General features: G+C 45.0%; 1 protein-coding gene across 2 annotated transcripts in view; it reads left to right on the top strand.

Annotated features, from left to right (window-relative positions):
- Positions 1-732: 732 nt before the first annotated feature.
- The window catches only part of LOC116977951 (putative ferric-chelate reductase 1), a 35,043-nt gene continuing 24,162 nt past the window's right edge, over positions 733-11,613 (top strand). The window contains exon 1 of one of the 2 annotated variants that reach the window (XM_033028864.1): positions 733-846. Coding sequence is in view for 1 of the 2 variants with exons in the window: in XM_033028863.1 (XP_032884754.1) it covers positions 1,170-1,322 (153 nt within the window). In the remaining variant the exon portion in view is untranslated. Of the gene's footprint in view, positions 847-1,060; positions 1,323-11,613 lie in introns of those variants that run through there. The other variant, XM_033028863.1, reaches the window with a different exon arrangement.

The raw sequence follows: 11,613 nt of genomic DNA, 5'->3' as shown, positions 1-11,613 counted from the left end.
CATTCATTCATTCATATTGTTCCGTTCCTTCATCCAGCAATTCTTACATCTGCTGCATCTCCTCTGCAGACTGATTGAGGGGCCAGACCCTAATCACCATCCATCCCTTTTCTCCAGAGATGCTGCTGTTCCTTCATCCTGCAGTTCCTTCCTGTAGGCAGCATCTATTCTTTAGCCCGATTGAGGGTTCAGATCCTAATCATTGCCTATCCTTTTTTTCTCCAGAGATTTACTGTTCCTTCATACATCTGTTCCTACATCTGCGGTTCCTTCCTGCAACATCTCTTCTTCAGATTGATTGGGGGCATAGATCCTAAACGTCACCAATCCATGTTCTCCAGAGATGCTGCCTGACCCACTGAATTACTCCAGCACTTTGTGTCCATCTCTGTAAAAGAGATGCTGCCTGATCTGCGGAGTTACTCCAGCACTCTGACCTTTTTTGTTTTGCAAGGCTGCATCTGCAGTTCCTCTTTTTCCTCCTAGAATAGATGGGATTAGTCACCTTCAACTCGGGAACACGACCCTGTCTCTCTCCACTGATTCCTGTTTTGATATGGATTTAGCAACAGGACGAGCAATAATTTGTCTAGGTCGGGAATTAGCGCCAACCCACTTGTAACTGCTCAACTGATTTTGCCGGATTAAGTTTATCCATTATCGTTCAGACAAATTACATTCCACTTTTTTTTAACGCCGATTGGTAGACAGATCAGATCACATCCGAGATGCACTAAAAATAATATTTATCGTAAACATCCCTTTGGGCTGTAGTGGGTGGAGCCAGCGTTACATAAATCAGACACACCTGGCTGACTCCGACACTGTTCTTGTCTCCTTGATCAGGTAAGGACTGTATTGGAGAGGTACTGAATGAAAACGTTTAACGGATTGAAACCAACTGGGTTTAGTGTTGGTTCTGTCCACTGAACCGCTTCTCTCTGTGTTTTTTTCCCCCGCTCAAGGTCAATGCTTTGTTAATGTTAATAGTGTTGGCGATATTTTTAACGTGAGTTGATTGTCTCGGAACCTTATCACCTTTCACTGATACACTGTTTGTGTTGTTTACACCGAGAGGGCTGGTTGCTGATTGCGAGTGGGAATTGAGGGCTGCAGACGCTTGCGAGATATCTTCAGTTTATTTTAGAGATGCGAGCTGTGTCGAGGGAATGCTGAACCCTCCTGGTTGTCTTTCACAGAGGAAGACTTGTGTTCCGGTTACCCGCGTGAAAACATCGACAGCTACACCGCATCCACTCTGCGAGGAAGTGGGTGTACTTTGTGGTTTCTTTCCATTGCTCCCACTATCGACTGGGTGCTGTGTGAGTGGGAACTTGTAGAAAGAGATGGGTGTAGAACAGGGAAGAGAAACTTGTGACTAGGTGGAGGAAATAGGATAGGAAAAGGGTAAAATTGAAGGGAGGGAAGTTTGAGGAAAGGAAATCAGAATGAACGAGTGAAATGTGGGATTTTAGAACTAATTCAGGGTGGAGTTTTGGAAAAACAAGGCGGGGTTGCACTGGGATAGGTCCTAGTTAAAAAGTTCAAACTAAAGTTTTGGGTTGGTTCAACATAAATTACCTGTTTTAACATGTTACGTCTAAGTACTGTTTACCGATTGAAGATGTAATGGATGGTAACGACCTTCAGGGTCCACGGAGCCTTTTTGAAAGTGTTTTTTTTTTGAGGGGGGAGGGGAGGGCTGGGCTGATCCGTCTACTCCGCATCTGCTCCCAGGATGAGGTGTTCCACACCAGGGCATCGGAAATGTCCTCATTCTTCAGGGAACGGGGGTTCCCCTCCCCTACTATAGATGAGGCTCTCACCAGGGTCTCTTCAATACCCTGCAACACTGCTCTCCCTCCCCATCCTCCCTCCCCATCCTCCCTCCCCCCACTCAGAACAAGAGCAGGGTCCCCTTAGTCCTCACCTTCCACCCCACTAGCCGTCACATACAACAAATAGTCCTCCGTCATTTTCACCACCTCCAATGTGACCCCACCACTCACCACATCTTCGCATCTCCCCCCCCCCCCTGTCTGCTTTCCGCAAAGACCGCTCCCTCCGTAACTCCCTGGTCAATTCTTCCCTTCCCACCCGCACCACCTCCTCCCCGGCACTTTCCCTTGCAACTGCAGGAGATGCTACACTTGTCGCTTTACCTTCCCCCTCGACTCCATTCAAGGACCAAGGACCCAAGCAGTCGTTCCAGGTGCGACATAGGTTCACCTGCACCTCCTCCAACCTCATCTATTGCATCCGCAGCTCTAGATGTCAACTGATCTACATCGGTGAGACCAAGGGTAGGCTTGGTGATCGTTTCGCCGAACACCTCCGCTCGGTCCGTTTAACCAACCTGATTTCCCTGTGGCTCAGCACTTCAACTCCCCCTCCCATTCCGAATCCGACCTTTCAGTCCTAGGCCTCCTCCATGGCCAGAGTGAGAACCACCGGAAATTGGAGGAGCAGCACCTCATATTCCGCTTGGGTAGTCTGCACCCCAGCGGCTTGAACATTGACTTCTCCAATTTCCGTTAGCCCTTGCTGTCCCCGCTCTCCATCCCCCGCTCTCCATCCCCATCCCCAGCTCTCCCTCAGCTCTCTGGCTCCTCCTTCCTTTCTTCTTACCGCCCCACCCTGCATCAGTCTGAAGAAGGGTTTCGGCCCGAAACATTGCCTATTTCCTTCACTACATAAATTCTGCCCCCCTAGCTGAGTTTCTCCAGCACTTTTGTCCCCCATCCCCTCTCTTCCCTTCCCCCCCCCCCCCCCCCCCCCCCACCCCATGCCTTCCATCTTACAGAAAATTTGACAAAAAAACTTTTAAATGTGTTATAATTTCAAGTGCCTTTTGTTTTTGTTGGTAGTTGAAAGAACGGACAAGAAATAATCATAACATTTCCTGATTTTGCAAAGTCATACAAATTATGTTTTGCTCGTGGAAAAAAAAAAATCAGAGTATTTTGAAAGTATGTGTTCTCCTTTTGATGTATATTTCATTTTGATTTGAATTTAGAATCATCAAACCATGACATTAATAAAGGGGGTATATGTATGTACTTTTTTTAAAATAAGACTTTCGAGACATCTAAAATGCATTAGAATGCACTCTCTTGCCCAGAGTAGGTGAATCGAGGACCAGAGGACAGATTTAAGGTGAAGGGGACAAGATTTCAGAGGAATCTGAGGGGTAACATTTTCCCCACAAAGGGTGGTGGGTGTATGGAACAAGCTGAGGCAGGGACTATCCCAACATTTAAGAAAGAGTTAAACTGATACATGGATAGGACAGGTTTGGAGGGATATGGACCAAAAGCAGGCAGTGTAGCTGGGACATGTTGGCGGGTGTGGGCAAGTTGAGCCGAAGGGCCTGTTTTCATGCTGTATCACTCTATAACTTCATTATACCTCCACCCCATATGAATGCTTTAAAATCAAGTGGTCGAGTTTTATTGCCATATACTCAAGCATAAGCAAGTTACATGGAAACATAGAAAATAGGTGCAGGTATAGGACATTTGGCCCTTCGAGTCAGCACCGCCATTCAATATGATCATTGCTAATCATCTAAAATCAGTACCCCTTTCCTGTTTTTTCCCCCATATCCCTTGCTTTTGCGAGCCCCAAGTGCTAAATGTAACTCTCTCTTGAAAACATCCAGTGAATTGGCCTCTACTTCCTTCTGTGGCAGAGAATTCCATAAATTCACAACTCTCTGGGTGAAGAAAGTTTGTCCTCATCTCAGTCCTAAATGGCCTATCCCTTATTCTTAAACTGTGAGCCCTGTTTCTGGACTCCCTCAACATCAGGAACATTTTTCCTGCAGTTACAGTAAGAATGAAAATCTATCAGGCAAGCAGGATGCTTTCTCCAACCACCCCCATTTGAAGGCCACTATCTTCCACGGCTTCTACCCAGTGCTTGGTACCTTCTTCCAGCAGCCACTGGTTGTCCTCCAGGATGCACTGAGCCGCAGCCTGGTCCATGCCGGTCACCAAGGCAATTTCGGCACGGAAGCTCTCACAGCAGCAGCTCAACGCTTCCTCCTCGCCTTCTACCTGAGGCCCGGCCACATCCGACGGCCCGTGACTCTTGCACTGGCTGCACCATGGCCGGAGCTGCAGGAAACGGCTCGCCAGCCCCGCATACACTCGCCAGCCCTGCATACACTCGTCAGCTCTGGCTCCCTAGCTGCTTCTGCTTCCATCCGTCCCTCCTCCCCGGCTCTCCAACACCCGGGACAAGGTTGCTCAGAGTACCCTTCCTCCTCCTCTCTCTTCCCCCCCCCCCCCCCCCCCCCCCAACCCCATATACCGGCCAAACTCTTCTGTCTTTGGCTTCCTTATACCACACACTCCTGTTTACTAGCACCTCAAGCCCAAGCACTCACTTGGAAGGGTTTAACATTTTCTAAGGTAAATAGCAAATTTTTTTTTCCAAGCTGGGATTGTGGTGTGATCAAGAAGTGCATTGACAATTTTGAGGCCTTCGTGTTTGTCTGCAGGTAATGAACCAGGCGACCGTCTGGCTCCTGATCCAGCACGCTGACCACGTAATAGTACTTGGTGTCATCTGCCGTGATGCGCCAAATATGGAACTGGGCCTCTGCCTGCTGGAACCACACTTGGGGCTGCGATGTCCAGAACATGGGCAGCTTAAGCGAGACGGCATTCTGCTGGGTCGGATTGACGGCAAAAGCCGTGTTGCAGGGGTTGAGCATTGGCTGCTTCCATTGTGCAAATCCAAAATAACCGTTTTGGATCGTCGGGGTTGTAGTGGCCTGGTCGAGGTCAGGAAAAGACCGGACACCAGGCGGATTCTAAAGAAGCTTTTTAATGGTAGCAGTACGAGAACACACACACGACACCCTGATCTCCACCCCTGGGGAGTCGTCAGGAAACCCCGTGGCAGACCAACGCCCCTGTCCCTCAATCGGCGAGGGGGATGATCCAAGGAGTGGCCTACCCCACAGGGACCGCCACAGGGTCACCATTATAGCGAGCCATGCGTTGTGAATCAAAGTGATCTTTATTGAGGTAATACAGAGAACAGCACACGCGCGACTATGGAGGGGTTTTCCAGGGCTCTCTATATATGCCAGGGCATACCCACTAACCATGTGACGACTCCTTCCCACCAAACAGTCGCCTTACCTTGACAGCCCAAGTGCCGTGGGTTCGCTCAGTAAGTGGCCTAGCCACTAGGTGACACCACAAGGCATCCTTTAAATTAATTTTGTAACAAATAATTTTATAGCAACTATTTTCAGGCAACCTTTGAAATATATCTTGGGAGCAACAACTAAAATCAAATCATAAGCCAATATTACTGTTTTATGATTTTGGATGGAAGCTTTGTAAAACATTGAAATCATAATTCATTGTATCATTTGAGTGGAATAATCCTGCCAATCGTTTGCAATTCAAATTTTAAACAATGACTGATAAGGCCACATGATTTCTTGAAAGTTTAAAATGACATTTAAAGTGCAGTTTAATTTTTTTTTAAATGATGTAAGAGACTCGGATCAAAGATGCTGTGTGGGAGTTCTCCCATTATGTGCATTCTTGTGAATTTTGAAAACTCCTATTTAATAGCCGCACCATTTGCCCTTTTGATCTCGCATGATAATAAGCAGTAACACAAATTTGTGCTGACAGTTTCCCCCAGCCAGAATTGCCATTTCCAATCCCATGCACAAGGTACAGTCTCACTGGCTCCTGACATCGCAGCGAGCAGTAATGTGACTGGGATTTTAATGGAGACATGTAGCCTAAACTTATTTGACAGCTGGCAAAACTGGTAGTGGGGCTTTGACAGATGTGAAGTTGTAATTTCTAACATTGAAACTTCTTGTTTAAAAAAAAAAAATAAATAAAAATAACACTAAATTGATTGCTAATCTTTTTAATTAGCTTCAAATAAGTAGAAGTTACTGCCGTTTCCTTTGCCATACGTTATTTGTATTGCTATAAGAATGCTAAACGTTATTCCTTTACGTATCTATACACTGGGAGTGGTTTGATTGTAATCATGTATTGTCTTTCAGCTAAATGGTTAGCGCGCAACAAAAGCTTTTCACTACCTCGGTAACCTTGCAATAAACTAAACTGAACCATACAATCCCCATTGAATGACACAAAGTGCTGGATCAGGGGGTCAGGCAGCATCTCCGAAGAACATGGATAGGTGATGTTTTGTCTCCTAGCCGTATGCTCTAGAGATGGTGACAGACCCGTTCTTACTCCAGCAATTCGTCTTTTTTGTTAACCAGTATCTGCAGTTCCTTGTATCCCCATTGAAGTCAGTGGGTCTCTGATCCTTCAGGTCTGACCTAGCATAATTATTAGATGTTTGCTCCCATGCATTAGCCTGATGTGGATTGCAAATTAACTTTTTGAGAAGTCAAATTGGTAGTAAGGAAGGCAAATGCAATGCTATCATTAATTTCAAGAGGGCTAGAATACAAAAACAGGGATGTAATGCTGAGGTGCAATAAGGTGCTGTTCAGGCTGCATTTGGTGTATTGTGAGCAATTTTGAGCACCATATCTGAGGAAGGATGTGCTGGCACTAAAGGGGGTCCAGAGGAGGTTTGCAAGAATGAACCCAGGAATGTGTAGGTTAACATACGATGAGCGTTTGACATCACTGGGCCTTTAATCGTTGGAGTTTAGAAGGATGAGGGGGACCTCTTTGAAACTTACCAAATAGTGAAAGGCTTGGATAGAGTGGATGTGGAGAGGATGTTTCCACTAGTGGGAGAGCCTAGGACCAGAGGTCATGTTCTCAAAATTAAAGGACGTTCCTTTAGGAAGATCAGGAGGAATTTCTTTAGTCAGAGGGTGGTGAATCTGTGGAATTCTTTATCACTGAAGGCTGTGGAGGCCAAGTCATTGGATATTTTTAAGGCAGAAATAGATAAATTCTTGATTAGTAGATCAAGGGTTATGGGAAGAAGGCAGGAATGAGGTTAGGAGGAAGAGATAGATCAGCCACGATTGAACAGTTTAAGGATAGGGGGAAATCTTTTAGGACCGAGATGAGAAAATCATTTTTTACACAGAGAGTGGTGAATCTGTGGAATTCTCTGCCACAGAAGGTAGTTGAGGCCAGTTCATTGGCTATATTTAAGAGGGAGTTAGATGTGGCCCTTGTGGCTAAAGGGATCAGGGGGTATGGAGAGAAGGCAGGTACAGGATACTGAGTTGGATGATCAGCCATGATCATATTGAATGGCGGTGCAGGCTCGAAGGGCCGAATGGCCTACTCCTGCACCTATTTTCTATGTTTCTATGAATGGCGGAGTAGACTTGATGGGCGGAATGGTCTAATTCTGCTCTTATCATTTATGATGTGACATCTGGGGCAGAGCAGGCAGCTTGTTACTTGTGCATCTGGAAGATGTCTTGCACCACACATTTCATAATGGGTCCATGACAACTTGGGGCTTGCCTCCATTGCAACAGCTAAACCTCAGTTCTGATCGGAACTGCCTGGAATTGGCGACACAATTTGCGTCCGAGTAAGACAGAGTCTTTATATAGCATTTGTTACTTTTTTTAGCTTGATTATAAAACAAAAGCCTCATTTGGAAATCATTTGTGCCAAGTGATATCAGTTTTTAAATCTCTGGATTACTTTGACAATTTTTTTAATTCTGACTTTCTGTAGGCACTTGGCAGATGGCAATACCAACTAAACTAGCTTTAGTGTTGCTGATAATCATTGTAGCGCTAGGTGTGGGTGAGAGATGTACATCATTTTTGGTAGCTGTATCTTAGTCACGATACACTAATTATATTGAAATCTAGTATGTCATTAATTCTGTGCACAGTAGCTGTTTGTAGTAGAGAAAGTCATCATTTAGTTCACTATATTCTCTGCTAACTCTTAAATCTGGTTATACTGGTATTTCTTGGTCCTGAGTACCAAGCAGCTTTTACTGTTTGTGCTCCTTTCTTAATCTTGTGACTAACATTCTTTATCCAGTGGAAGCACACAATACGTTTGCTGTTCAACTGAAGATGTGGTAGAGATCAATGAAAATAATAGCAGGGCTCACAACATTGGGTGAGAGTTGGGAGTGAGGAATTGCGAGAGACCAAACCCGAGGAAGTGTAGCTACCGAGGGGGTTGGGGAGGGTGTGGGAGGGGAGTGCCCCCCTCCTAATGGTACGGAGCTTTTGCATTTTTCAGCTTGAAATTGTGCAATCTGGTGCATACTGTAGCGAGTATTTTAAATTGCACTTGAATGCTATATTTATGCTTTAAATTGGATTAGCTATGAATAAGGTTAGGCTAAATTACATTCCACAGTAGAGCCAGGCTCTGATCAACAGGTGCAGCACATGAATGATCTTAGTATATTCATGTATGGAAATCAGATTATAATCAAACACTTGGTCCATGTTGACCAACCTGGGTCTCACTCCACACCTGGTACTACCCCTGACCCTAACTCCAGTTGCATACCTTCTCTCATTCCTGACCCTGAGTCCAGCCTTACACCTGCCCCCCTATTCTACCCTGATCATAGCTGTTTACCTGCTTAGGTTCCCAGTGCTGAACACTCCCATTGTCCTAGCTTTGACTGCACACCTAGTACTATTCCAGACCTTGACTCTGGATGCACACTTGGCCTTGCTCCTAGCCCCTCTGCACTAACAATATATCTGGCCCACACATAAAGCCTCTTATCCGACCCCCTGGACTTAATCTATTATGTTCAAGTCCACAGGTGCTTATCTAATGTGGTAATCTTTTATAGGACACTTCACAGACCAAATTTTGTATACCAAAATTTGCTACATAATTTGTCTTCCTTGTTATCTAACATGCTAGTTACTTTGTCAAAGAAGTCATCAATTGGTTGAACACAATTTATCATCCATAAAATTATACTCACATAGCTGTATAAGTATTCTGTTACCATTTCCTTCATTTTCCAAACAAACTGTCCTGAAGTCATTTTCACCCACAATATTTTCAATATTTTGTTGTCTTCCTCTCAGCTGGGACTTTTCCGAATGTGTCCAATAACTATATATTTAAGCAATATTATTCTATTAAATGTGATCATAATAGTGTACATAATATCTTCTGTGGTATTCATAACACAACAATGATAAAAGGATCTTTATTTTGACTGCACCTACCAACATGCATACATTATTATATTACAGTTAATATGTACCGAGGGCAAGTTTTTGTTCCAATGCTCCCCATTCCCAATTACTTTTACGTTGAAGTGATTGAAATCCGTGAAGTTTAAATGACATCAGAAAAATAAAACCTCCGGAATGGATGATATTCATTACGTGGCTGGTTGGAGTCAGTATCAGCACAATTACTATATTAAACTTTGAATCTTCAGATGCCCTGGTTCAAGCTAAAACTAAAGACAAATAACAACCTCCTCACACATTCCCCAAGTATCTCTGTCACTCCTTTAAAATATGCCCCTTCTTTGAATAAGCTTTTACACATCGCATCTGAATCAGTTTCCATCTGATTACACTCCTTGCGGATGTTCATCTACATGTTCAATTAATAAAACAACGAGATAGGGGACATTTCTATTCAACCTGTCAAAGGAATTGGGGGGGGGGGGGGGGGGCAAATGACAATAGTGCTACCTTCCCAATATTTAACTGAAGGAAATAATGGGTTATCGGGGCTGTATGTTGTGACAGACAGCCTGATACCTTGCATGTCATTTTAATATTACACTTATCCCATCCCCCCCCCCTGGATATTCTGGATTAATAAATTAATGTTTTGTCAACTAATTACAAATCAGGCTAATTACAAATCAATAACATTAGCCAACTCCGAAACACGAAGCGCTGAGCATTGGGATCCAAACATCACAGACAACTGGCCTCAGTTCCCAGCTCACATCTGGCTTTGCTCTCCGTCTGAAAGTGGGGGGCTCAGTGGTCACGGATCACTGGCCTTGGGGGTACCCGGCGAGGCAATGGAGCGACCGAGTGGGGGGAGGGTGTGGGAGGGGGTTGCTTTTTGAAATTTGATGTATTAAAATCATGTTTTAGTGCATTGTAGAAGTATGATTTCAATGTTTTTTGTTTAAAGTATTTTTAAGAGGTAACTTTTTAAGGGATAACTTTTTCCACACAAAGGGTGGTGGGTGTATGGAACAAGCTGCCGGAGGAGGTAGTTGAGGCAGGGACTATCCCAACATTTAAGAAAGAGTTAGACTGATACATGGATACTACAGGTTTGGAGGGATATGGACCAAAAGCAGGTAGTGTAGCTGGGCGTGTGTGGCAAGTTGCACCGAAGGGCCTGTGCTCATGCTGTATCACTCTATGACTACATTATACCTCCACCATGCATGACTGCTTCAAAATCAAGTGGTTGAGTTTTATTGCCATATACTCAAGCATAGAAACATAGAAAATAGGTGCAAGGATAGGCCATTCGGCCCTTCGAGCCAGCACTGCCATTGAATATGATCATGGCTGTTCATCAGTACCTCTTTCCTGTTTTATCCCCATATCCCTTGATTTTGCTAGCCCCTGGAGCTAAATGTATCTCTCTCTTGAAAACATCCAGTGAATCGGCCTCCACTGCCTTCTGTGGCAGAGATTTCCACAGATTCACAACTCTCGGCGTGAAGAAAGTTTGTCCTCTCAGCCATAACTGGCCTACCCTTTATTCTTAAACTGTGACACCTGGTTCTGAACTCCCCCAACATCAGGAACATTTTTCCTGCCGTTACAGTAAGTGAAAATCTAGCAGGCAAGCAGGATGCTTTCTCCAACCACCCCCATTTGAAGGCTACTATCTTCCACCGTTTCTACCCAGTGCTTGGTACCTACTTCCAGCAGCCACTGGTTGTCCTTCAGGATGCACCGAGCTGCAGCCTGATCCATGCCGGTCACCTGGGCGAATTCGGCACACAGACTCTCACGGCAGCAGCGCAACGTGTCTGACGCCTCCATGGCCGGAGCTGCAGCGAGCAACTCGCCAGCCCGGCAAACACTCGCCAGCCCGGCAAACACTCGCCAGCCCCGGCTCCCCATCTGCATCTTTCATATGAAGAAAGACTGGATAGACTCGGCTTGTACTCGCTAGAATTTAGAAGATTGAGGAGGGATCTTATAGAAACGTACAAAATTCTTAAGGGGTTGGACAGGCTAGATGCAGGAAGATTGTTCCAGATGTTGGGGAAGTCCAGAACAAGGGGTCACAGTTTAAGGATAAGGGGTAAATCTTTTAGGACCGAGATGAGAAAAACATTTTTCACACAGAGAGTGGTGAATCTCTGGAATTCTCTGCCACGGAAGCCAGTTCATTGGCTATATTTAAGAGGGAGTTAGATGTGGCCCTTGTGGCTAAAGGGATCAGGGGGTTATGGAGAGAAGGCAGGTACAGGATACTGAGTTGGATGATCTGCCATGATCATATTGAATGGAGGTGCAGGCTCGAAGGGCCGAATGGCCTACTCCTGCACCTATTTTCTATGTTTCAATAATGACTCAACCAAAATTGTGTTGCTTTTAGTTGCTGTGTCACTTGTGTTTGCCTCATCAGTAAAAACATTGCGTAATGCACTGTCGTCAGCCTCTGTGTAGTGTCAGTTCCTTGT

This window comes from Amblyraja radiata, chromosome 10 (genome assembly GCF_010909765.2).
Source record: "Amblyraja radiata isolate CabotCenter1 chromosome 10, sAmbRad1.1.pri, whole genome shotgun sequence".
Lineage (NCBI taxonomy): Eukaryota > Metazoa > Chordata > Chondrichthyes > Rajiformes > Rajidae > Amblyraja > Amblyraja radiata.
Note: the sequence above shows the minus strand (reverse complement) of the source record. Positions and strands in the feature narration are given on the sequence as shown.